This window comes from Papio anubis, chromosome 3 (genome assembly GCF_008728515.1).
Source record: "Papio anubis isolate 15944 chromosome 3, Panubis1.0, whole genome shotgun sequence".
Classification (NCBI taxonomy): Eukaryota; Metazoa; Chordata; class Mammalia; order Primates; family Cercopithecidae; genus Papio; species Papio anubis.
In genome coordinates, this window is record NC_044978.1 from 144,906,607 (window position 1) to 144,930,172 (window position 23,566).

General features: G+C 38.8%; 1 protein-coding gene across 24 annotated transcripts in view; it reads right to left on the reverse strand.

The window, feature by feature from the left end:
- LIMCH1 (LIM and calponin homology domains 1) overlaps positions 1-23,566 on the reverse strand; it is a 341,748-nt gene that overhangs the window by 81,838 nt on the left and 236,344 nt on the right. For 17 of the 24 annotated variants that reach the window (XM_009206726.4, XM_017958654.3, XM_021938405.2 and 14 more), the window contains 4 exons: positions 19,674-19,780; positions 14,442-14,472; positions 12,340-12,450; positions 4,712-4,907 (listed from right to left, as the gene is read on the reverse strand). In XM_009206726.4, the coding sequence (XP_009204990.3) occupies positions 4,712-4,907; positions 12,340-12,450; positions 14,442-14,472; positions 19,674-19,780 (445 nt within the window). Of the gene's footprint in view, positions 1-4,711; positions 4,908-5,274; positions 11,296-12,339; positions 12,451-14,441; positions 14,473-19,673; positions 19,781-23,566 lie in introns of those variants that run through there. The other 7 variants (XM_009206754.4, XM_021938407.2, XM_009206735.4 and 4 more) reach the window with 6 other exon arrangements.

The following is a 23,566-nucleotide window of genomic DNA, read 5'->3' on the forward strand; positions in this document are numbered from 1 at the left end:
TCCAACAAACACTACCATATAAGTAGCCACTGTTTCAATGCTGGTTGAAAACAATTAATCAATGAGAGCATTACAAGATTATTCAACTATGTTGGTAACAAATAAAATATATACCTATTTACCCTTAAGAAAAGAGCCTTAAACTAAGAGCCAGGAGATGTGGCAGCCTGGCAGAGAAGGTTGGTGTTAAGTCAGAGCCACTTCCTTTTGAGTTCTGCTGCTCATTAGCCATGAGACTTTACATATGTTACATCAGCATTTTAAGCCTCAGTTTCCCAATTTATAAAACAAGGATAATAATATACCTGCTTCATAGCTGTTGGAAGAACCAGATACATATAAAACTATTGGTACAGTGCTTGGGGCAGACTAAGTGCTTAACAAATGCTGGCTACTCTTTAGGTCATAATAGTTCCGGATCTGTTAGAAATGAGCTGGGGCTCCTAGGGTTGTCTCTAACACTCTTGACTGTCCTTTTCTGTAAAACAGGAATAAAATGATTTGCCCTGGAGGTTAAATGATATAATGGCTTTTAAAAGACTGTAAAAGTTAAAGGCATTGACCATAAACAAGTTGTTCATTGTTGCAGATGAAATATTCAGTTTATGAATTATTCATGCCACATGCTTTCAGTCCTCCTTCTGAAGTTTTGACCATTTCACTACTTATTAGTACAGTATTTGACTCATAATTTAGCTCCTTTCCACCCGGTCTTTAAACAAGAATATCTGTCTCAGTATCATAATGAAATGTTTAGAGCTCCCTGTGAATTGCTTTACAAACAAACACTAAGACTACCTTACCTTGCTAAACTTTTGAATTTGTTCCCCCATTTGATACTATCCCCATTTTATAAAGGTGGGAACAGAGGCTCAGGGATACCTTAGGAACCTCTGCTGCAGGGCTGATTAGTGACAGTTGTGAAACTCTACTTTCTGTTCTCTTGACTTCCAAAGTTCTTTCCTCTGTGACACACCTGTCTTGGGAAAATGTCCTCTGATAAAAGTGTACTGACTACAAGAAGTGCTGCACTTTGTTGAACAAATAAAGCAAATGATTCTTCAATCAACTATGAAAGCTTAGTGATGGATTAGAGTTATCTCAGGTCCCTCAATTCTAAAATCCTATAATCTATGAATCCTATTTGTGTATAGTATCTATACACACACATATATAGATACAGATACCTATTTATATTATCTATAATATACTGAGTGAAAGTCTCCAAATATGTTGTCTAACAACATAAGCAAATAATTTTTTCCCCCAATTATTCTTTGGTGAATGTCTAAGACACTTCAAGAAATGTTAGCCTTGCAAATGCTCCAGGACAGGGTAGCTCAGTTGAAAGAAGTATAGGTTTATGGATTTAGAGGCCAGGGTCTGAAATTTCAGCTCTACCACCTACTAGCTGTGTGACCCTGGGACACTTAAATCTTCTATACTTCAGGGTCCTCATGGGATACATGGAGGTGATAATACAAGTAATCACATGTTGTCACAAGAATTAAATGAGATGACATAAAGCACCTAGGAGGTGGCCGGCCCAGTATACCCTTGGAAAATGTCAGAGTCTTCTTATCTAAGGCTGACACCTCAAAAGTTTTGACTTCACTTCTCCCTGTGAACATGGAAATTTACTAAGGTGGCTTCTCCATTTATTTCCAGAGTTAGGAGAATGTAATCTAGCATGAGATGATGATGTTGGGTTTTTTTTTTTTTTTTGAGACGGAGTTTTGAGTTTCACTCTTGTTATCCAGGCTGGAGCATAATGGTGTGTTCTTGGCTCACTGCAACCTCTACCTCCCAGGTTCAAGTGATTCTCCTGTCTCAGCCTCCTGAGTAGCTGGAATTACAGGTGGCCACCACCATGCACAGCTAACTTTTTGTATTTTTAGTAGAGATAGAGTTTCACCATGTTGGCCAGGCTGGTCTTGAACTCCTGACCTCAGGTGATCCGCTCACCTTGGCCTCCTGAAGTGCTGGGATTACAGGCATGAGCCACTGCGCCCAGCCAGTGATTTTTTTTTTTTTTTTTTAAATCCAAGTCTGATTCTTCCTTTCCATGAGTCTACACTTCTCTCTCAGTTACTGGAGATTTTTTTTTTTTTTTTTTTAAACGTATCTTTGCCATACACACCCCCAACCCTTCGCTTTTTAATCTTCCTCTAGAACTTTGATTTCTCTCATTACTTGTTTCCCTTCCTCAGCACATCTTTGATATGAAACATTAGACTGTTTATTTAACCTAATGCATCATATTTACAAAATATGTTCTTAATTTTGAAAACATCTGGGTAGAGGGTTTTGTTATTTCCTCTTCAATGAAGCCCATTAAGTGGACTCAGAAGAGATGCTATTAATGCTGGGGGAGAAATTGGGCACCTGTCTAGCAAGACAGATTTGTTGAATCAACCCTGGGATCTACAGCATCCTACCAGGTAGCTCTGTGTCCAAACCACAGAATCATGATGCCTCTCATGAGTATGGCCCTTGATTATCTTTATTGAATGGATTAATGGGAATGGATAATAATAAAATGAAAGATGTCTATATTGGCCCAACATAGAGTTGAAGAATTTCATGGTAAGATATTCCCCAATTGATTGTGAGTCCTAGGAAATAAATTCTCAAGATTTAAAAAAACAAGTTTTTTTCAAATTTGGAAGTGTTTATTAGGACCAGCAATCTTCTTAATTAGCATCATTTAAAAACACACTATAAACTCTTATGAAACCCAACATCTATTTGGCTAAAATTATACTACATTTTAAACAGCAGATTAATAAATGCGTTGTTTTTCTTTAAGAATCTCATTAGGTCTTGATCAGTTTACAAGAACATAAGCCTTAAGGTATTGGGTTGATTGGTAAAATCTGTGTATAAGAAGCTCTTTCATGGATGGTGTTTTGTAAAGCTCTAATTTCATGTTTTTTGGATGGAGAAAACATTCATAAAAACACTCTAGCTTATCAATTTTAATTGCTGCAAACTAAATTGTACTTCACACATATTAGTATATTATTAGTAATCACCCTTCAAGATGTGATTCGTTTAAACTTTGAACACCCCAAAGCTGGTAATGATAAATGATCTACCTTACCAGTTAAGAAAAAAAACAGGATAAAGAAAATGCAATAACTTAAAACAACTAATCAAAATAATATGGATGAAATCGTTTGTTTGGTTAAGGTATGTTTCAGAAAAGTAAATCTACTCTTTGGTTATGTTAAAGCTCACTTAGATCGTGAATTTGGTATTTAACTTCTAATAGTGTGGGGGGCACTTAAGATGACATATAACATTTTAGAAATGCTTTGCCAGAGGTTCACAATGCATCCTGGAATTCTTTAGGAGTCACATACTATGTGGCCCCGAGGTTAAACTATTTGCTGGAAAGTTTAAGTCCTAAACAAAAGCATTAGTTGCAGTCATTCCAGAATAAAACATCTATTAGGCAAAGAGAAAGAAGTGTGGGTAAATTAAGCTTAAGAGCATAGATTTTGTATTCACACTTCTTAAAGCTAACATTGTTATGCTTCTTTCTGACAGTGATTTTTTTGTAATTTGTAAATGTTGAGATGATTACTTAACTTCTCAAAGGCTCATCAAGTAAGAATAAGTAGTGTCTCACAGCTCTGTGGAAGTGTTGACTGAGATGCTGAGTGAGTATCTCTAAAATCTCAGCTGAGGACTAAATGAGATACTGTGTACCAAGGAATTAACTTAGATCCTGGACACATTAAATAGTCAAGTATTTTCATAACAGAATTTTATAGCTGGAAGGGATCTTTTAGCTACAAAATATAATTCTGATCTCAGAGTAGGCTTAAGATATATTAGCTAGATATAGTAGCATCAACCAAGCAATACATTAAAAAAGGAAACAATTTAAAAATTTCCCACCAGCCCTCATGATTTTCTGCAAGTTTCTATATGCAGAATATGTAGAACCAAACCATCTTTCCTTCTAAAAGTACAAAGGTACAAGATAAGTAAGACAAACAGCTTCTGAAAAATAGGCATTATGTTTATATCAAGTTACATGATTACACATTTTTGTAAAGAAAAATGATCATTTCTTCCAAGTGATATAAAACCCACAGGGTTTAAATCAATCCCAGCTTCAGAACAAGCAGGCAGCCTGGGTTGTGCACTATACATTAACGGCCACCTGCATCGTGCTAGCTATACCAGTCAGGTATCATAAGCATCAAACAGATTGCCAAAAACCATGCCAATTAAAGTTGCACAATCCCAGGCTTCAGAACTTTCCAAAGTGTGTGCAGTTCATTTCCAGTTTACTGGAAGTTGATCCATTTTCACTTATATAGTGTGGTACTCACTCAAACATTTCCCTTCCTCATGCCCAGAGTATATAAACCTCCAACACACTTTATGAGCTAATGGTCTGCACAGTGTCTTGATTCACTGAGACCAACGGAGGAATGAGGTAACACATTTTCCAATAGAAGATATGCTCACTGAGGCAGTGCTCAAATAAACTCTTGGCAAAGCCAACCAAAATTCTAAGGACCATGAAAAACAACATTCAAAGACTTCTTTTTTTCTGCCAGTTTAGAGAATTACTAAGTTCCAGCAAGGTGAATATGGAGCCTGCTTTCCCAGTGCCCATCCCTCTGCCAGCCGCAGTGCAGCCCCTGCAAATGTTTAATTCCAAGATGGACAGTTTATTAAGACTCCAACCTACCATCGCTGCTTCCCCTGAGGACTACATCTGGTGAAGGCGTCTGCCGAGAGCGGGAGCCAAAGGAATCCAGGCTGTCGAAGGAATCATCTCTGCCGTGGCGAGGAGGAGAGAGGGAGTCGCTGCGCTCGGAATCCCAGCAGTCGATGTAGCCACTGTCTCGGATACTGCGTTTAGGACTCTCAATGTCATCAGTCTCCTGTTCAAAAAGAAAATGAAAGGGTTACAGACATAATTCTAGTCTACACTATCAGGAAGATGGGTCTCCAGTGGTCTCCAAAAAAACCCCCTGCATATCACATCAGAATGGAAAGGTTGTGGCAACCAGTTACAGGATCAATCATCATCGAAAAGTCATCACTCTGTTCCTCGAACCTCCTTCGCTGCAACTTTCCCAATCAGAAAATCATGCACAACATTTTTTTAAAAATCCCCAAATAACTCATATTCCCTAGGTTAAAAAAAAAAAAAAAGTAGAGAAAGAATGAGAAGAAAGGATCACAAAGTTTGGATTCACAACAGTACAATGATAGTCCAAAACAAAAACAAAAAACCAAAACCTTAACCTTGACTTGTCTTTCGGAATCCATAACTGCATGTCTGTCCTGGGGATGAGCCCCTGGTTTAGCTGTACAACTTTTGCTCCTGTTTATGCTATCTGGCAAATACAGGCAGCATTTGTCTTTGCTGAAGAATCAGTTGTGTAAAATCTTTGAGCAGCACGCATTCATCTCCTGCTACCTTGAAGGGAAATTCCTGCTCTGAAAGGGAGCTGTCTTTCTGAGGCAAAAAGTTAAAAAAAAAAAAAAAAAAAAAAGCAATGAAAAATATGCAAAACGCTTTTCCTGATGCCTCAGAAGAATCCAGGCATGCTCTCGCTCTCGGCCAGCTCTTGGCGCTGGGGGAGCTGAAAGCACTTGTGGCTGACCCACATGTTCAGAGCAGGGAGAACAATGGCTGTCTTTGACAGCCTGTGATTATAAATTCTTTCCAGCACAAGCAGCACATACTAAAACACTGAAACTCCAGCAGAAGAAAGGTCAGTCAAAGCCATCCTCACCCTCATATTATAATAAAAGCCTTGTTCCCGCCAGTGTCTTAGCATTAATTACAATAGTCCAGGCTGACTAAAACAAAAATAACTCTGGTCACTCAAAGATAAACCTCAATTTAATATCGTCCAGACTGTCGCTTAAAATTAGGACTGTGGATAACACTGGCAGAGAGGCATGTTCTCATCCACAAAGACTGGAATGCCACACTGTAGATTTCCTGGGATGCTCGCGAAAGTCCCCTCCGCATTCCCAATAGAAAGGAAAAATAAATATTCTTCATGTTAGCAGTTTTGGAAACTCGTCTAAACTGTCTAGGATGCCCACGGGAGCCAATGCCTTTGCAGGAAGTGCCTTTGCTGGCTGCTTCTATCAATTATATCCAGAGCCTCTGACATACTCCGCAGCAGGAGGCCCTTTTGGGGGGGACAGAGTGGCTGTAATTTACAAGACACACACAGCTTTGCATCAAGAGAAGGGAGTGGGCAAAAGGACAAGGGCAGGACTGAGAGGAGCACCCTGCAGCCTCCAGACTGAGGACTGATTGATGCCCTGAAGAATAGGTTGTCAAATGGCCTGGGTGAGTAGAGCCAGCATGACCTTCCAGAGGAAGGCAGAAATTCCAGTTATGGAAATTAAGGTAGCTTACTCTTAGGTCAAAAGTTAACCAGAACTTGAACAAAAGCCAGGCCTGACTAGCTGGAAAAGGAAGAACTCATGACTCACTGAAAATTTATAGACCCAAATTGGATATGGTTTCATATTTAATTTCTTTGGAAATGCAAGTAATCATCTTGGATTATTTACCTACTGAGAATAGGCCAAATGGCTAAAAAACAAAGGTCACTTTTATTGATCACTTATTATGTGTCTGTGGCTATACTTGATGCTTTTTGCATGTTATGTTATTTAATCCTCACAACCACTCATCCTACAACATGGTTAGCATTATCCCTATTTTACAGAAGAGAAAAATAAGAATCAGAGAGGTTAAGTAACTTGACTGAGATCACATAGTCAGTGGCAAAGCTGTGATTCCAACCCAAAACTCTGTCTCCAAATCCCAAATGGTATACCTGAAAATATTTGATCATCTTCGATACAGTTACAGTTCCAGCATCAGCATCTTCTCTACTACTAGACACTTACTGCTTCCTTATTCTGTAGATGATGCTAACCTGGATTATGTTCCTCAGCTAAACGCTATTATGACTAGATCACAAAACTATAAATACAGTTGTGTGTTGCTGAATGACAGGGATATGTCATTAGGAGATTTCACTGTTGTGCAAACATCATAGTGTGTACTCACACAAACCTAGATGGCCGATCCTACTACACACCTAGGTTATATGTACAGCTCATTGTTCCTATGCTGCAAAGCTGTACAGCATGTGACCGTACTGAATACTGTAGGTAACTGCAACACAATGGTATTTGCGCATCCACACATATCTAAACATAGAAAACATACAGTAAAAATGTGCTACAGATTGAGTCTCCATTATCCAAATGCTTGGGACCAAAACTGTTCAGGATTTCTGACTTTTTTTGGATTTGGAAATATTTGCATTACACTTACCAGTTCAGCATCATCCCAAACCTGAAAATTCAAAATCCAAAAATGTTCCAGTGAGCACTTTCTTTCAGAGTCATGTCTTTGCTCAAAAGTTTTGTATTTTGGAGCATTTCAGATTTCAGATTAGGGATACTCAACCTGCATTTTAATTTTCTAGGACCACTGTATATATGCTGTCCACTGTTGACTGAAACGTTATATGGAGCATGATTAGCGCAAAGGAGAGGGAGTTTAGGGTAATGGTTAAGAGAATGGTCTCCGAATCCTGACTGGCTGGGTTTAAATATTGGCTCTACCCCTTGCCAGCTGTGTGACCTTAGGCAAGTTATTTAATTTCTCCAGACCTCAGTTTTCTCATCTGTAAAATGGGACTAATAATAACACCTATCTCGTAGAGTTGCTGGGAGGGTTAAATGTGTTCATACATGGAAAGTAGTCAGAAAAATGCCTATTACAGAACAAGTACTCTGAAAGTGTTAGCTATAGTTACAATTAGTACAATTGATTCTCTCAAATAGGTAAATTTCAATATATACAAATCATAAAACACTTACAAATGTAGCTAAGGACACAACTTTCCACACATCCTGATATTCCTCTCTCTCTTTCTTCGTTTATATCCCATGTCTAGATGTCTTGAGCCTAATTTCCCATCAGGGAAGGCAGACACTCAGGGAGCCAGACCGCTGGTCACATCTGGAAATGACACAACTACAAACTCCTTGGCGCAGCCATTATACAACTGGGTTTTCAAGAAAATAATATCAGAAAGGCTCCCCACAGGCCCAAATGTCTTCCCCACCCTCACCCTACAAACCACAGGAGAAGAAAGGAGAACGTCGACATGCCTCTTGGAGCGTTAGCTGCTTTCTCACAGCTAGTTATGGGAAGGAAAAACAGAAAGGCTGTTATATTCATGGCTGTGTAGAAAGCCAAGAATCAAACCTTGGACCAAGTGCAAGAGCTGGGAGCTGAATGGCATGGCCAGTTGAAGCAGTGAAAACCAGGCCACCCATGGCTGTCCTTGGCCAAGCTCATCCCTAGGAAGCTCAGGGTGAAGTGACAGGCTGGCTCTTCAGCCAGAAATAAAAATAAGGATATCAGCTGGATGGGCAATTCTATTGGTTCCCATCAAGTCACCATAACTCATTTTCTGGTCACTTAAAGTGAAGCTTCTGAGGGCGAGTAGAAGATATAAACCAACAGAGATTAGCATATCTACATTCTCCTTTCTTGGGCTCTAATTAACATTGTTTCTGCTTTTCATCTAGAATCTCAGTCCCTTGTGCTAACTGCTACTGAGTTATTCTAGTCAAAGTATATTAATGAAGGGGTGAGAACTACTAGCATCATGAAATTTTGGGATTATTTTACTCATCTTCTTCCTGTCCCCCTTTCTCAGACATAACAAGAACCAGCGAGGATTGGTGGATGACTTAACTGTTTCTGAGAAACTCCAGATGCCTCTCTTTTACTGCTCAACATTTTTCTGCTCCCTTTGTGATTTGTAAGGTGGCTCACCCTGATCTAGAGGGCTTTAGGGTTCTACTTTTCCAGCCTGCTCAGCCACTCTCCACCCACCATTCCCTGGTTGTGGAAGCTGTTCATTCCACAAATATCTACTGAGCATCTTCTGTGTGACAGGCACTCTTCTATTCCAAAACATTCCAGAAAGTCAACAAATACCCTGTCCTCATGGGCCTTAAGTTCCAGTAGAGAAGACAAAAAATACGCAGAAAAACACAAATGAATACAAAGTTGGATGATAAGTATCATAAAAAAACATAAGGTGGGTTGAGGGACTAGAAATTGAGATGGTTGCTCTTTTAGGCAGAAATCTTGCATCTGCTTGCCCACCATGCTCCCTCCCCTTTTCCCTTTCTTCCTGTAATACCCCTCACCCCCTGAAACAGGAATAGCCTGGGCCAGTCATGGTATCACTTGCCCCTGATCACAGTGACTGCTTCAGGAATAAGGCCCACACAGGGTCAGGGTACATTACTAGGAATTTTACACCTGGGGCCAGGGGAAAGAATTCCCTTGCTTTTCTGGGCAAGGAGCTAGAAGCAAGTAGTCCTGGGGATGATATCGGCCACGCTCCCTGTTATAAGGGAATGTTTGCCTATAGGAAGAAAGAATGAGTTTAAGGAGAGATAAGAGATGAGAGAAAGATCCCGAAATCTCTAGGGTCACCCTAGTCCCCATGGGTGTCCCTTCAATCTTAATATTCTTGTAGTAAATCCTTTTTGTTCAGCTGAAGTGCCACTTCCTTTGGAAGGACTTTTCTGACATATCCAGTCTCAGTGAAAGGCCACTGTCACTATGACTTCAGAGTTCCTTTTTAAAAAAATACAGCAATAGCAGCAATCTATGAATACCTACTACATGCCAGACTTTATGCCAAGGGCTCTACCTGGGTCACCTTCACTACTGAACTTAACAAGTTACACCCTATTGTATCATTTTTACGCACATTTCACCCAGTAGAAAAATGAATATAAAAATTTGTGGATAATCTCCTTTGTGAAAGAAAAGAATGTATTCAGCCTGCATATGTACAGAAGAGAATACAGCTGTCCCTCAATATCTGCTCTCCTAATAAAAATGCCTACAGTTTTTAGCTGAAATAAAGTCTACTTTTCCCAAGTCTTTGCTTGCAGCTAGGTATGGGTGCATGACCAAGTTCAAGTCTGTAAGATGTAAGTATGTGTGTAGTGTGTAATTTCCCAGAGATGTGTTTAAAGGGAGAGCATGGAATCTTCTCCCCGCCATTCCTCCTTTCTCTTGGCTAAATGTGGATGCGATCGCTAAAGCCTGAAGAGGCATCTTGGATCAGCAGGGGAAGAGCCATGGGTTGAGAATGTCGGTACAAAAAGACAAAGAAGCTTGGGCCTTCTGTTGGTGAAAAGACATGGAACCCCACATCAGCCCTGGACTGCTTATGTCCACGTCTCGTTTAAGTGAATTAGAAATAAAATTGTTATCTTATTTTATCTGTTGTTTTGAGGCTTTTGCATTTCCCAGCTGAACCCGATCCTAACTGACAAAATGAGATTATATATATTACCTATAAAACTAGTACTTCCAGGTGCTTGGATAGATCAGTGAAGTTCAAGTCATTTTCTCTCTAGATGGAGATATAGCAGTATCATGGCTGGCCATTTTTGCTAAGAGTCATGTATCCCGGGATACTACTTACTCCATCATGTCCTGTGATGTTATCGACATTCAACATAAACGGTAACAGCTGTTAACAACAGGTCATTTTACAGCAGTTAAAGCAACTAACTGTAGAAAGAGAAGCTAGGAGAGCTGAAGAAACCAATAGCTTCTCAGATTCTACAGGAGCTGGACTAGTAGTAAGAAATGTCAATCATGAGAATAAATCAGATTCCAACAGAATCTAGCAGGGGAACTGTGAGACAGAGCTTGATGACCTATCTATTATTATTCAAGTCCAAATTTAATATAAAAACAATAAACATTTAGACTTCTCAAATCCAGACTGGATGTTAGATGAGAAATTAAAGGACAAATAAGAGGTGAGACTGAGAAGCAATGAGTTGTGCTTCATTGTGTATGTGTGTTTATTTTATTTTTAAAGGAATTCAGCTTAAAATACTTTGTGTATGTGCGTTATGACCAATATGAAAGCTTTGTCCATTTATAAATACATGAGCCATACTGGCCTTAGCCAAATGTGAAGAACTATCAGGACCGTTAGCTTTAATTTAAGGAAAGGAAAATAAATGTTTAGAAAATTGGAACCAATTCTTGCTTTCAATATTAAAAGAAAAATTGCAAGGAACTGAATGTTTCTAGTTCACTTATTTTGCATGCTAGAGAAATGAGGACGAGTAAGGCCTCAATTATTTGTCCTCTAATGTGGACTTTATCCAAAATGCCTGGAGGGGCCGGGTGTGGTGGCTCACACTTGTAATCTCAGCACTTTGGGAGGCCGAGGTGGGTGGATCACCTGAGGTCAGGAGTTCAACACCAGCCTGACCAACATGGTGAAACCCTGTCTCCACAAAAAATACAAAAATTAGCCAGGCTTAGTGGGAGCTGCCTGTAATCCCAGCTACTTGGGAGGCTGAGGCAGGAGAATCTTGAACCTGGGAGGCAGATGTTGCAGTGAGCTGAGATTGTGCCACTGCACTCCAGGTGGGGTGACAGCAAGACTCCATCTCAAAAAAATAAAAAAATAGAAAAAGTGCATGGCAGTCGATTATAAATAAGCCTTACCTGCTCACTAAGGCGGGTTGGGAGGGCCTCTCTTGGGTAATACTATGTACTAGCCATTTGTATGACTTACATATATTGCTGGACCTTCACATGAAACCCTCAGGCAAGTACACATGAAACATCCAACTGTTTCCTTGACAAATCCCTACCTTAGGTCAGTCTTTTCTATACTCAAAGAAACAAATGAAGCTTTTAACAATGTATGAAATGTTTTCCAAATTCCTATGTCATTCAAAAACAGTGACCATCACATGCACATGCTAGAGGAGAATGCATTTAAAGTATCCCGGCTTGTCCAGAGTGTATGCCAAGGTAAGAGCTTGGCTCTTGTTACTTCACCCACACCAAGGCCCCAGTGGGTAAGCAAAATGTCCTTTAGGACAAAAGTGCAGAGCGAGTCTTCATTTTTGCATAATACTGCATTGTTTAATTCAAGCATTATTTCCCCAAGAAAACAAGCACTGAGCTTCTTGGCATACAAAGGCATATACTGTCAGACTGAATTTGCTCTTTTGGAATTAAAAAGTTGGAAGGAGCTCAGAACTCCTGTTCTGTGAAGGGTATGAAAGCGCAGGTGGGTGTGAGATGTGTGAGGCAACGACGTCATTGGTAAGACAAGTGATCATTTCCTTGAGTGCCTATCTTTGGCCCATACCATTCCACAACCCAGTACTCCAGTAATCTTAAAAACAAGCAAATGTGTAGCTTTCCCACCTTGTCTACTGCTCAGGGATAAAGAAGAAAAGCCAAGTTACCTTTCGCATCTGAGTCAACAATCCTTCAAACTCCTTCAGGTTCAGTGTCGTTCCGCTGTAGGATGTGCAGCTATTCGCTGCTTTTCCCAGCCAGTAAATGGTAACTAATACCTGTGGAACAAAACGCACAAGAGCAGATTTTTCCCTCAAGAATGACGTTGAAACTAAGGAGTCAATAATGCACCACTAACAGGAAGGCAGGAAGGAAAGAGCTGATTTACACTGATTTTAAAAAACCACCACCCATGAGGTATTCATTAAATGTAAAATCACTTTAATAAGAACCCAATGCCATGTCAGTCAACACAAACATGGTTCAGTAGTTAAAACGACTCCAATGTTAGGAAAAGTTAGGTTGTAAGGAAATGATCTCTAAGTCAGCAAGAAGGAAAAATAAATCCACCAACATTATTTTTATGTAGTGAAAGTTTCACAATTAGGCAGCAAAATTTTTCAAAAATGCTTTGGAATCTTTATCCAGAGAAGCAATGAAAGAGACTGTCAAATTCCTTTTGAGAAAGGTGCTTTTGAAGGCCCATAATCTCTACCTGTGGGCACAGAGGTTCTGCTAAGGTCAATGGCAAAAAAAAGATCCCAAACAAGTGATAAAGGTTAATTAGTGTTTCCAAGCACAGGATCAACATAATATATCTAATTAAAGTAGAAAGAAAGCAGTGTCATGAAGAATGTGATCTGCAGATACCTAGCTCTGGGGGTATAGTTAGATTCCCATTAATCTGAGATGGGAAATTTTGAGCCTTGACAAGGCTTGCTACCAATTAAACCACCTTGGATATTTAAGAATGTCTATGAGTATTCAATGGTCTGAAGCTACAGTCCCAAGTTAATTTTGTTTTGTATTTCCAAAGAAACTGTCCACAAAAGCAAATCCTCCTCACGTTCACTTCCCATGAAACCCAGCAGAGTCAGCTGAAGATGAGCTCCTTCACACTGAATTACAGGGAACTGAGGCCCATGTAGAAGCTAAGAGGAGTACTTTCTTTTCACATTCTGTCTTATTGCTTCAGCCAGGATGGGAAGTACTTATTGTGCCTCCTTCTACTTGGTAGGCCAGAAAATGCTTTGGACAACATGATATAGTTACATGAATCCAGCTGGCGACAGACCCAAAATATGGTTATGCGCATTGATGCTAAGAGGTGATTCCATTTTCTACCTCTGTGGGAAAATTTTACTTCATGAGCCCCTCAAAACTTCCAGAACATCTTTTTGAACTGATTGCTTACAAATACATTTCCAGAGATTCAAATGTCAGGACATTAACTAGGACCATAAAATAACTAATGTGTACTGAGAGTATGAGGCTATCTTAAAAGGTATAATGGGGGAATGGAAAAAAGACTTGTGTTTTAGCTTAAAAGTTTTCTGATTTGTTTAAAATTTTATGATGAAAATGGCATATACCTCTAGTTTTACACAGGAGGAAAAAGATGTCAATCAAATATGATAGCACCTGGGGAGATTTTTTTAAAAAGAGATTTCAGCCAATTTTAAAATTTTAGAGGCAGAATGTAACTTCTTTCATTCCTCAATCTAAACTGAAAATAAAACAGCACTAACATACTTGCCTTTTGAAAATAAGATCTACAAAAAGTTCATTTTGGCAAGTACTAATAAAAATGCAAAAGATTAAAAGGAGGACAAAATACACAGAGTATAGACTCATGGCAGTCAACACTATTCATATTATGCAGATCTTACCCTACAACAATTTGCCAAACTGCTTAATTTAATAATCCTATCTGTGCCTACAAATGGAAAGGGGCTAATGTTAGTATTGAGCCTGATTGTTTTGTGTTTAAGAAACTGAATCATAAACAGAGCATAAACAGAGCACAAGCTTTCACTTGTTTATTTCTGGATTGAGCACTTATCTAAATAAAGAGAACCACCACCACCCCAGCCCAACACATACACAATTTACTATTTTTATTTCTATCATGGTCATTAATTATTCTATGAAATACACATATACTTCTTTCTAAGGACTTTTTCTGGCAAGGCATATGAGAAGCATTGAATTTAGCTAAATTTTACACTTGAACCATCAAAGATACAAGTTTGGAAGTTAAAACACTTACATTTTTCAGCTTCCTACTATAATCAAGGCTCCTAGTCAAGGAAAGGGAAAAGAAAATATTGTCAGAATAGCAGATTCTAAATTGTGATCTTTCCTTAAATGCCACTAAGATGTACTCGAAGCTAACATATATAATGAGATCAGAAGAATGTATTATTTTTTAAGGTTTAAGTTTTGTGATTTCGGGCACTGAATAAAATTACTTAGAAAACAAAATGTAGAAGGACAAAGTGGGATTAAAGTTCCACAGTACAGTATAAAAAGATGATGCTTGACTGGGCACGGTGGCTCACACCTGTAATCCCAGCACTTTGGGAGGCCGAGGTGGGCAGATAATAAAGTCAGGAGATTGAGACCATCCTGGCTAACACAGTGAAACCCCAACTCTACTAAAAATACAAAAAAAAAAAAAAAAAAACCTAGCCAGGCATGGTGGCACACGCCTGTAGTCCCAGCTACTTGGGAGGCTGAGGCAGGAGAATGGTGTGAATCTGGGGGGCAGAGCTTGTGGTGAGGAGAGATCGCACCACTGCACTCCTGCCTGGGCGACAGAGCGAGACTCCATCTCAGAAAAAAAAAAAAAAAAAAAAAAAGATGATGCTTTATAAAGTCTGGAAATAGAAAAAGTCCAATTAGAACTAGGACTGTTCATAGTTGTATTCTCAAAGATTAACCATTGAAGATTCTGCCTTGATCATAGACCACTGTCAAACTGAAATCCGATTGCACATCCAAAATCTTAATGCAAGTATTTTTAACACAGGTCTGAAACCTTACTTAATTAGACAGACCTGAAAATATGTGTACAAGAAGCAATCCTATCCAAATATTTGTTCTTTTCTGCTCTGGATATAAATTAGCATTGGGAATAAGCCATAAGCAGGAAAATATGCTTGTTATGTTCAAATATACACACATGCATGCTCAAATATGCACCCATGTTTACTCTCTAACTATAAACAGAAAAGCTACTTCGAAATATTCATACAATGAAATAGAAGAGTTCCTGCAAAATTATTTCAAAGTTTTTTTTTTTTAACACGTCAACAAATAAACACTAGAAAAAACAAACTGCACTTCTTTTTTCCACAGTAACTTCAGTGAGGGGGAAAGGAGTATAAGTCTATCACATAAACCAGTCAAGAATTCCTTAAAGTATTTAGACCCTGATTACTTCACTGCAGCATATATTGACCTAAAGTACATATTAATGAATAAATGGACCATTTTAAGTCCTTTGAAATTTGAAGAAATAGAAAGCAAGTAGTATACCATGGAAATAAACCATCAACAAGGACTTAGATTGAAAGCATTAGTCCAGTTTGGATTTGATTTTAAAAATGTTTTCATGTTTCTGTTTTTAACAGGGGAAAAAAATGGGATGACCTTACCTGCTTGGATATCTGGTAGGGTTTTTTGTTGTTTTATGTTTTTGTTTTTGTTTTTTGAGACTGAGCCTCGCTCTGTCACCAGGCTGGAGTATAGTAGTGCGATCTCGGCTCACTGCAACCTACACCTCCCGGGTTCAAGTGATTCTCCTGCCTCAGCCTCCCAAATAGTTGGGACTACAGGCACGCACCACCACGCCTAGCTAATTTTTGTATTTTTAGTAGAAATGGGGTTTCACCATGTTGGCCAGGATGGTCTCCATCTCCTGACCTCGTGATCTGCCCGCCTTGGCCTCCCAATCTGCTAGGGTTTTTTTAATTTAAGAAAGAAACCAGATTTTTAAAAATCTATAAAAGATTTGAAACTTTTATGGAAAACAAATTAAGAATAGGGAACACAGAGCTTTTTCTGCATTGATGATAAAAGTTCATTGAGACTGTAACCCAGTGCTAAAAATTGTGCTTGGTACACAGAAGCTCACAAAATATTTGTTGAATGACTCCCACCTATTTTGTGGAAATATTTCCAAATTTTGACAGAGACACTCGGGAGCAATCCAGAGCCTGTGTACGTTTTCATCCAGTTGCTTTGATTCCCTGGAATGATACTTGCTGTGTGCCTGTCTAGATTATACTTTCATTTCCCATCAAGATTGTCTGGCATCCATTACAGGTAGAGTTCACTAAATTACACATGCAGTAATCACTTGCAGGCTTTTCCTTTTTTTTTTGTCTACTCATGTTACAAAAAAAAAAAAAAAAAAAAAAAAAAACCACACACAAGAAAAACTGCCTATCATGAAAGCTAAACGAAAGAGTATTTTCTAAAACACAACTTCCAGAAAACCATCCAAAGTTCCTCTGTAGGATCTACCCCTATACCTTACTGCTTCCGCTAGTAATTGGTGGCAATGGGGTGCTCCTCTCTGTGTCTACGGATGTGCTGCTCAACTCTCAGAGGGACAACAGAGAAATATAGCAGTTCTACTTTAACTACCTTAGTTTACAAAATCTGCATATGTTACAAGCATTCCCTGTACAGTGCCAAATTAAACCAGCATCACCTATCAAAAATACATGAAATCCAATAGTTTATTCCATACTCTATTCCTTACTAAAACTATAAACAACTTTCTAAGTACTGTAAGTGAATTTATAGAATCATTTTAAGCTAAAATTCTTTATGTTCTTTGAAATACTCATACAGTAAAATGTTTTTTCTCTATAATGATTCTGAGCTCAACATCCCACCCCGCTTGTGGACTGCCACGCCCACCACACACGTCCTTACACATTATCCTTCAACCGCACCAGTTACTTTTCTTTCTTTTAAACATGAAGCTTGTCGTTCTTCCTCTTCCCCAGCCTTTGTACCTGCTCTTTCTCTGTCCTGAATGCCCAACAGATCTTCCCACAGCCTGTTCTTCCTTCCCATGTGTGTCTCAGCCCTCAGTTATTGCTCAGTTGAAATGCCAGCACTTCAGAGAAGCCACCCTCAGCCACCTCTGGACTGGCCACTGTCTTTTGCTTATTACTCCATTTTATTTTCTTCTCAGCACTTATCACTTCCTGCAATGATCTTCTTTGTTTACTTCTTTGCTTCTCGTTTCTTGACACTGGACTGTAAACTCCACATGAGCAGAAGACCTTGGCTATCTGAGTTCATTCTATTTCTCCAGTGATGAAAAGTATCTAACACATAGAAGCTGCTCAGCAAACATTTGTTGAATGAATGAATGAAAAATGCCAGGGTCATGGGGGAATGTGATGGCAAAGTATTGCCTAAAGAAAATAAGAGTAGTCAAGTGAAGGAAACATTAAAAAGAAAATGAGGAGAAGACATACAAAAGGAGAGATAGATGGAAAGAAAGACAGGATTAAAAAGGGAGAGAATGCAGAAGGAAGAAAAGGAGACAGAAAAAAAAGAAGGAGAAATGGACAGGAAAACAAAAAGATGGTACAGTAACTAAGAAGGGACTGTATCCATGTATCATTTGCCTAAGTGACATTTTCCCCTTTAGGTTTCTTTCCACACCTTGATTTAAAGTTTCTTTCTTTACAAGTCGGTTGTTCCATCTTCCCATATCTGCACTGAGCAAGCTGTACCTAGAATCATACCAGATGGAATATTCTGTCCAGTTTCCATTTTTAGATGAATACATGGGGCCTGCTGAAGAAGGGAGCTTAACTAGGGCTTCAGATCTAGTGAGCAGCAGACCTAGGGCTAGATCCTCATTTTCCTGATGCCCAGTTTTTTGTAGATAAGCAATAGAGGTGATACGAGTTCTGAATTTTTAAAACCAATCAGGTTCAGAATTCTGGTTTAGTAACATATTGATTTAAAGTGGCTCTAAAAAAAAAAAAATGAATGCAGCAGCAGACACTTTCAAAGTGACCTTTCCTTCACCCTCCAAGCAATGTGTGTGTGACTAATTATTACCTATGAAGCTGCACAGTTACTATAGTTTCTGGTCACTTGCCACCCAGGTGAAACTATGAATGGGAGATGAGGCAGAACCTAAAACAATTTCCGAAAGTGAACAATGGTTTATAGAGGATAGATTTAAGTACAATAATAAATGGGGCATGTGATGACCAAGATGAGGTTTAGTGTGGTTTCCATATTCAAATATCCTAAATTTTACTCTGTTATTTTTTCGCTTAGCTAAAATTTTTCCCAGAGAAGTTTTAAAGAATGGCACATTGACAACAGAAAAGTAATTTTAGATAATAGATCACCACTGATTCCCCCATATTCCCAGTCATGAATCATAAAATCCAATATAAAATCCAAATTTTATTTTATCCAGTAGTCACTTTTTTCCTATTTTTCCTCATCCTTTTTAAAAAATAAAAAAATCTAGCAAATAGTATAAAATCAAATAGTATAAAAAATCAAGCAAATAGTATAAAACCAAATAGCATAAAAATCAAGCAAATAGTATAAATCGAATAGTATAAAAATCAAGCAAATAGTATAAAATCAAGCAAATAGTATAAAATTAACAGCTCTGAATTTTGGCTTCTCTCCCTTTTCTGTTCTTTCATGATAAAATGACTCCAAAAACAATCAAAAGAAGAAAAGTTACTAATTCACAGACCCCATCTATGAAACTATGTTTATTATTCAGGCATATCCATGTCAAACACTGTTTGGCTAAAGTGGAAAATGTTTTATATGAAATCAGCAGGATCTAAAGAACTTCTAAACTACAGGAAAGTTATCTCTGCCATCTCATACCCTGGTCACAAGCTATTTCTTTACACGAAGTACATTGCTGTCTCTTTTATTGTGACACTCTGCTCCAAGACTTATTTGGCCCAAACAGGGCTCACTAAGTAGATATAGTCAAAGTGCCAATGATCCATCTTCAAAGAACTTGATCACTGACACATATGAGAAGACAGTTACAATTGTAAATGAAGAAGTGAGTTCTCCAAAATCTAATGCCTTCCTTGCATAGCAGAGTTCAGATCTGTTTACCTTCCAAGAGCCTATTCAAATGCTCAATTGGCGCCAATAAAAGTTTCTGTCTAACACACTGATTCTGTGCCTATTTGTTTCTTGCCTCTCTGTTAAGCTTTATTTAACATTTTTCTCCTTCTCTTCAAAATTCAAACTCTATATGCAAGATTTTTGCATTCAAAAAAATTATGATTAGAATGAAAGCTATGCACAGAGGGAAAGCCAGCGTGAGTTGTTTCGAAAGTTGATTTTTACCTTCACATTTTTATTTTATTAAGCATAACCAATTCTCTGTCTCTTAGAACTTACAACATCATCACAAAATTGCAAATCAAACTATAAAGGAGTCTCCCTTAAATATAAATCATGCTTTACTTACTTGACTGTTACTCTGTTGGATGTATCCTGGAGGTCACTTGGGTCAAAAAGTTGAGATTCTTTAAGGCCAAGCTCTTTACAACCTCTCAAGAATAAGATAATATTGTCCTAGAAGGAAAAAAAAGAAATCCAAGTCTATATTATCTTAGATTATCTTTATGAACCAGCCCCTCCCAAGTTGCTGTAGGGATACTGGTCACTAAGGCAGCTATGGTCAGGTCTAAATCATAGCTTGCATAACAAATCATACTTTGTTAGGAAATGCCAGATAAACAGACACTTCAAACCTCCAAACCCACAGCCATGCCAGATTCATTTTTCCCTTTAGCTTGACACATTTGTATAAAACTACAAGTAAAATGCCATTAAAAGGAAAACTTAGGCCAGGTGCAGTGGCTCACGCCTGTAATCCCAGCACTTTGGGAGGCTGAGGCGGGTGGATCCATGAGGTCAGGAGATCGAGACCATCCTGGCTAACATGGTGAAACCCCGTCTCTACCAAACATACAAAAATTAGCCGGGCGTGGTGGCAGGGCCTGTAGTCCCAGCTACTCGGGAGGCTGAGACAGGAGAATGGCATGAACCCGGGAGGAAGAGCTTGCAGTGAGCCGAGATCGCGCCACTTCACTCCAGCCTGGGCAACAGAGCGAGACTCTGTCTCAAAACAAAAACAAAAACAAACAAACAACAACAACAAAAAAAAAAAAAACAAGAAAAGGAAAACTTAACATTGTTAGGGGGAACTGTACTCAAAAACAGGTATTCCTTATTGCTTCTTTGTCCCTGTCTTGTTGTATATACATCTTTATGGGTTTTTGACTAGTAATACCTTTATGGGTGTTGACTAGGAATACCTCTTTGTGGATTATAAACTGGGTTAAATGCAAGAAAAAAAAATGTAGACTTAATTGAAATGAGAAAAAAAGGACAGGGAAAGCTTTTAAAAGACTAATGCAAAAGACTGTCAAAAGAAAGTGAAATTTTCTCTAGCAGATACAAATTTACTCTGAATTGGCAGGCACCATTGACAATTAAGGAGGGGTCAGTCTCCATCTATTTTAAGTCATTAAGTACAAACAAATGGTTCTGAAAGGGACTGCAAATTGTGGGTCATCCTTTTGGAACTCCAGGATATTAGTCAAGAGGTTTATCAGTTACAAGTCTCTAACTGTCCTCTTCCTAAAAGACTTTTGAAGGTGGTAACTGACCCCGTTGGTTAGTGAAAACTACAGGGTAGGGAATGTTGGCTCCAGAAGCCAGACTGATGTGAATCCATCTGAATGCTGTGAGAAAGATGCTACAAAAATCTGAAATGATGGTGATTACAGAATCATATATTCACCCACGTGCAATTCAACTGAGTGAACAGAAAAGATATTTCCCAGTTACCCAGTTTGTAGTCCGGATTCTAAGATAACCCCCAAGAATCCTGCCTGCAATGTACACACCTCTTCTTGAGTGCAAGTGAAGTCTGTGAATATGATGGGCTATCACTCTGTGATATATCACTAGCAAGTTGACTTGGAGTTAATCAAAAGAAAGATTATCTGATTGGGCCTGACCTAATCAGGGAATCTCTTAGAAGAAGGTGAGGTCAGAATTCATGCCGGCCACGAATTCTACAGCTGCAAGGGGATGAATTATGTTAACAACCACATGAGCTTGGAAGAAGCTTGGAAGATGTTCAGATAGGATCTCAGCCCACACTAATACTTTGATTTCAGTCCTGTGGGACCCTGAGCTAAAAACCCAGTTACACCATATCCAGACTTCTGACATTCAGAAAATGAGAGATAACCAAAGGGGAAACACATTAGGTTTATGCAGTAATAAAAAATTAATACATCCAGGTTCAAAATAACAACAGCAATAAGTTGCTAACCTTTCCATTGCCCTTATTATTCACCATGCATTATTCCAAGAACTTTACATATATTCACGCATTTAATTCGTGTACAACTTTATGAACAATTTTGACAGATGAGTGATCTAAGGCACAGAACAATTTATCAAACTGTCCAAGATCACACAGCCCCCAAAGGATGGAGGTCCAAAACAACATGTCTTATGTGAAGAATTCAAGCATAAAAACCTGAGGCCAGCACCAAAGGAAGATGAGGCTATGCAGGTAGAGGCTGATCATACAGGCCTCGAAGGCCATGGAAGGCAAGTTGCAGAATGTCACAGGGGGCTGTATCTGAGAAGTGAAAGCCTAGATCTATGGTGGAAGGAGATTGTTGCAGGTGGGGTTGGTGGGAGGTAGATGGTGTGAAGAAAGTATTCAAAGGAACAAGATGGGAGACAGGGAGACCAATGAGGAGTTACTACAACCTTATTTTCCCCCAATGAGGGTGCCTTCATCCCAGGATGTTTTCTTTTTGGGTAAAGCCTCGGTCTTTTTCAGCAGGCAAGAGATGCCATCGTTCACAATAACTCTCAGAGGCTGACAGTGAGCTAGCTGCTCAGATCATGTCTGAAGTCACCTATACCCTCACCAGTGTCTCCTTCAGTCACTTTCCACATTTTTAAATTATCAAATGTAAGAGTTCCCTCCCATCCCCTGAGTTTTACAGTTTTCCACTTTCTCTGGCATATATGCTTCATTGATCGACCCTGTCCTAGGTAGAAAAGAAAAGGAAAGAAGGCAAGGAATGAAAAAAGTGGTGATACGGAGTCCTTTCTAACAGACCCAAATTTTCTAGTTGTGCATTGATCATCCTGTTACTTAATTTAAATACAACATCTTTCTTTTCAAAATACTTATTTTGTCCCAATATTTCAGTTACTTGAAATAAACTGTTTTCCACCTTTTTTTCTAGTTAACTGTGTTATCACAAGACATATCAATGTATTACTGATTTTAGCTATGCCAACCACGCCAGTCTTACTTGCTTCCACACTTGTCTTTACTCAGTACTCAGACTTCCAATTTGGGTCACATCATTTTCCAGAGACAGCAAAATCTTCTCCCTGGAATTTTGCTTTTCTTATTGCCAGTGGAATAAGTACATGTGGATGTTCACTTGGTATGCTTACATGTAAATGATTGGTTAGAAAAAGAAGAAGGAATAAAAGTCACCTACTTTGTTATTATTGGAATATTTATGAGCACATATGGAGATAAAAAGTTAGTACAATAAACTATTGCTAAAAAGTGGAAAAATATTTTGTCAATATGAGAATCAAAAGTTTGCCAGTGAATTTCTTTTTCTTTCTTTCTTTCTTTTTTTTTGAGATGGAGTCCGACTGTGTCACCCAGGCTGGAGTGTAGTATGCAATCTCGGCTCACTTCAGTCTCCACCTCCTAGGTTCAAGTGATTCTCCTGCCTCAGCCTCCTGAGTAGCTGGGACCACAGGCATGAACCACCATGCCTGGCTAATTTCTGTATTTTTAGTAGAGATGAAGTTTCACCATGTTGGCTAGGCTGGTCTCGAGCTCAAGTGATCTGCCCACCTTGGCCCTGCAAAGTGCTGGGATTATAGGCATGAGTCACCATGCGCAGTTGGTGAATTCTTTTTTAAAAGGCTTTAAAAAATTTACTCATTATTGTTAAGAAAATAGGTTAAAGATAGGTGAAGGCTTCAGATATCAGACCATTATGGTAAATATAATTCACCATATATATTCACCAATGGGGCACTTATTAATATAAACTAAACGTTTGTAGCTTACACTCTTCAAGCATTTGCCATCTATCTACCTGGTCTGTTCTGAGGATGTATATGGATTATTTAGTTTATTTTCAAAACAGCCATACACAGCAGTCACTGTTATTGTCTCCATTTTCTAGAGGAGTAGTTGAGGCACAGAGAGGTTATACACCATACCAGTCACCCTGCTACTAAATCCAACTCCCAATTAACTCCACACAGGTAGGGGGCGGGGGGGAAAGT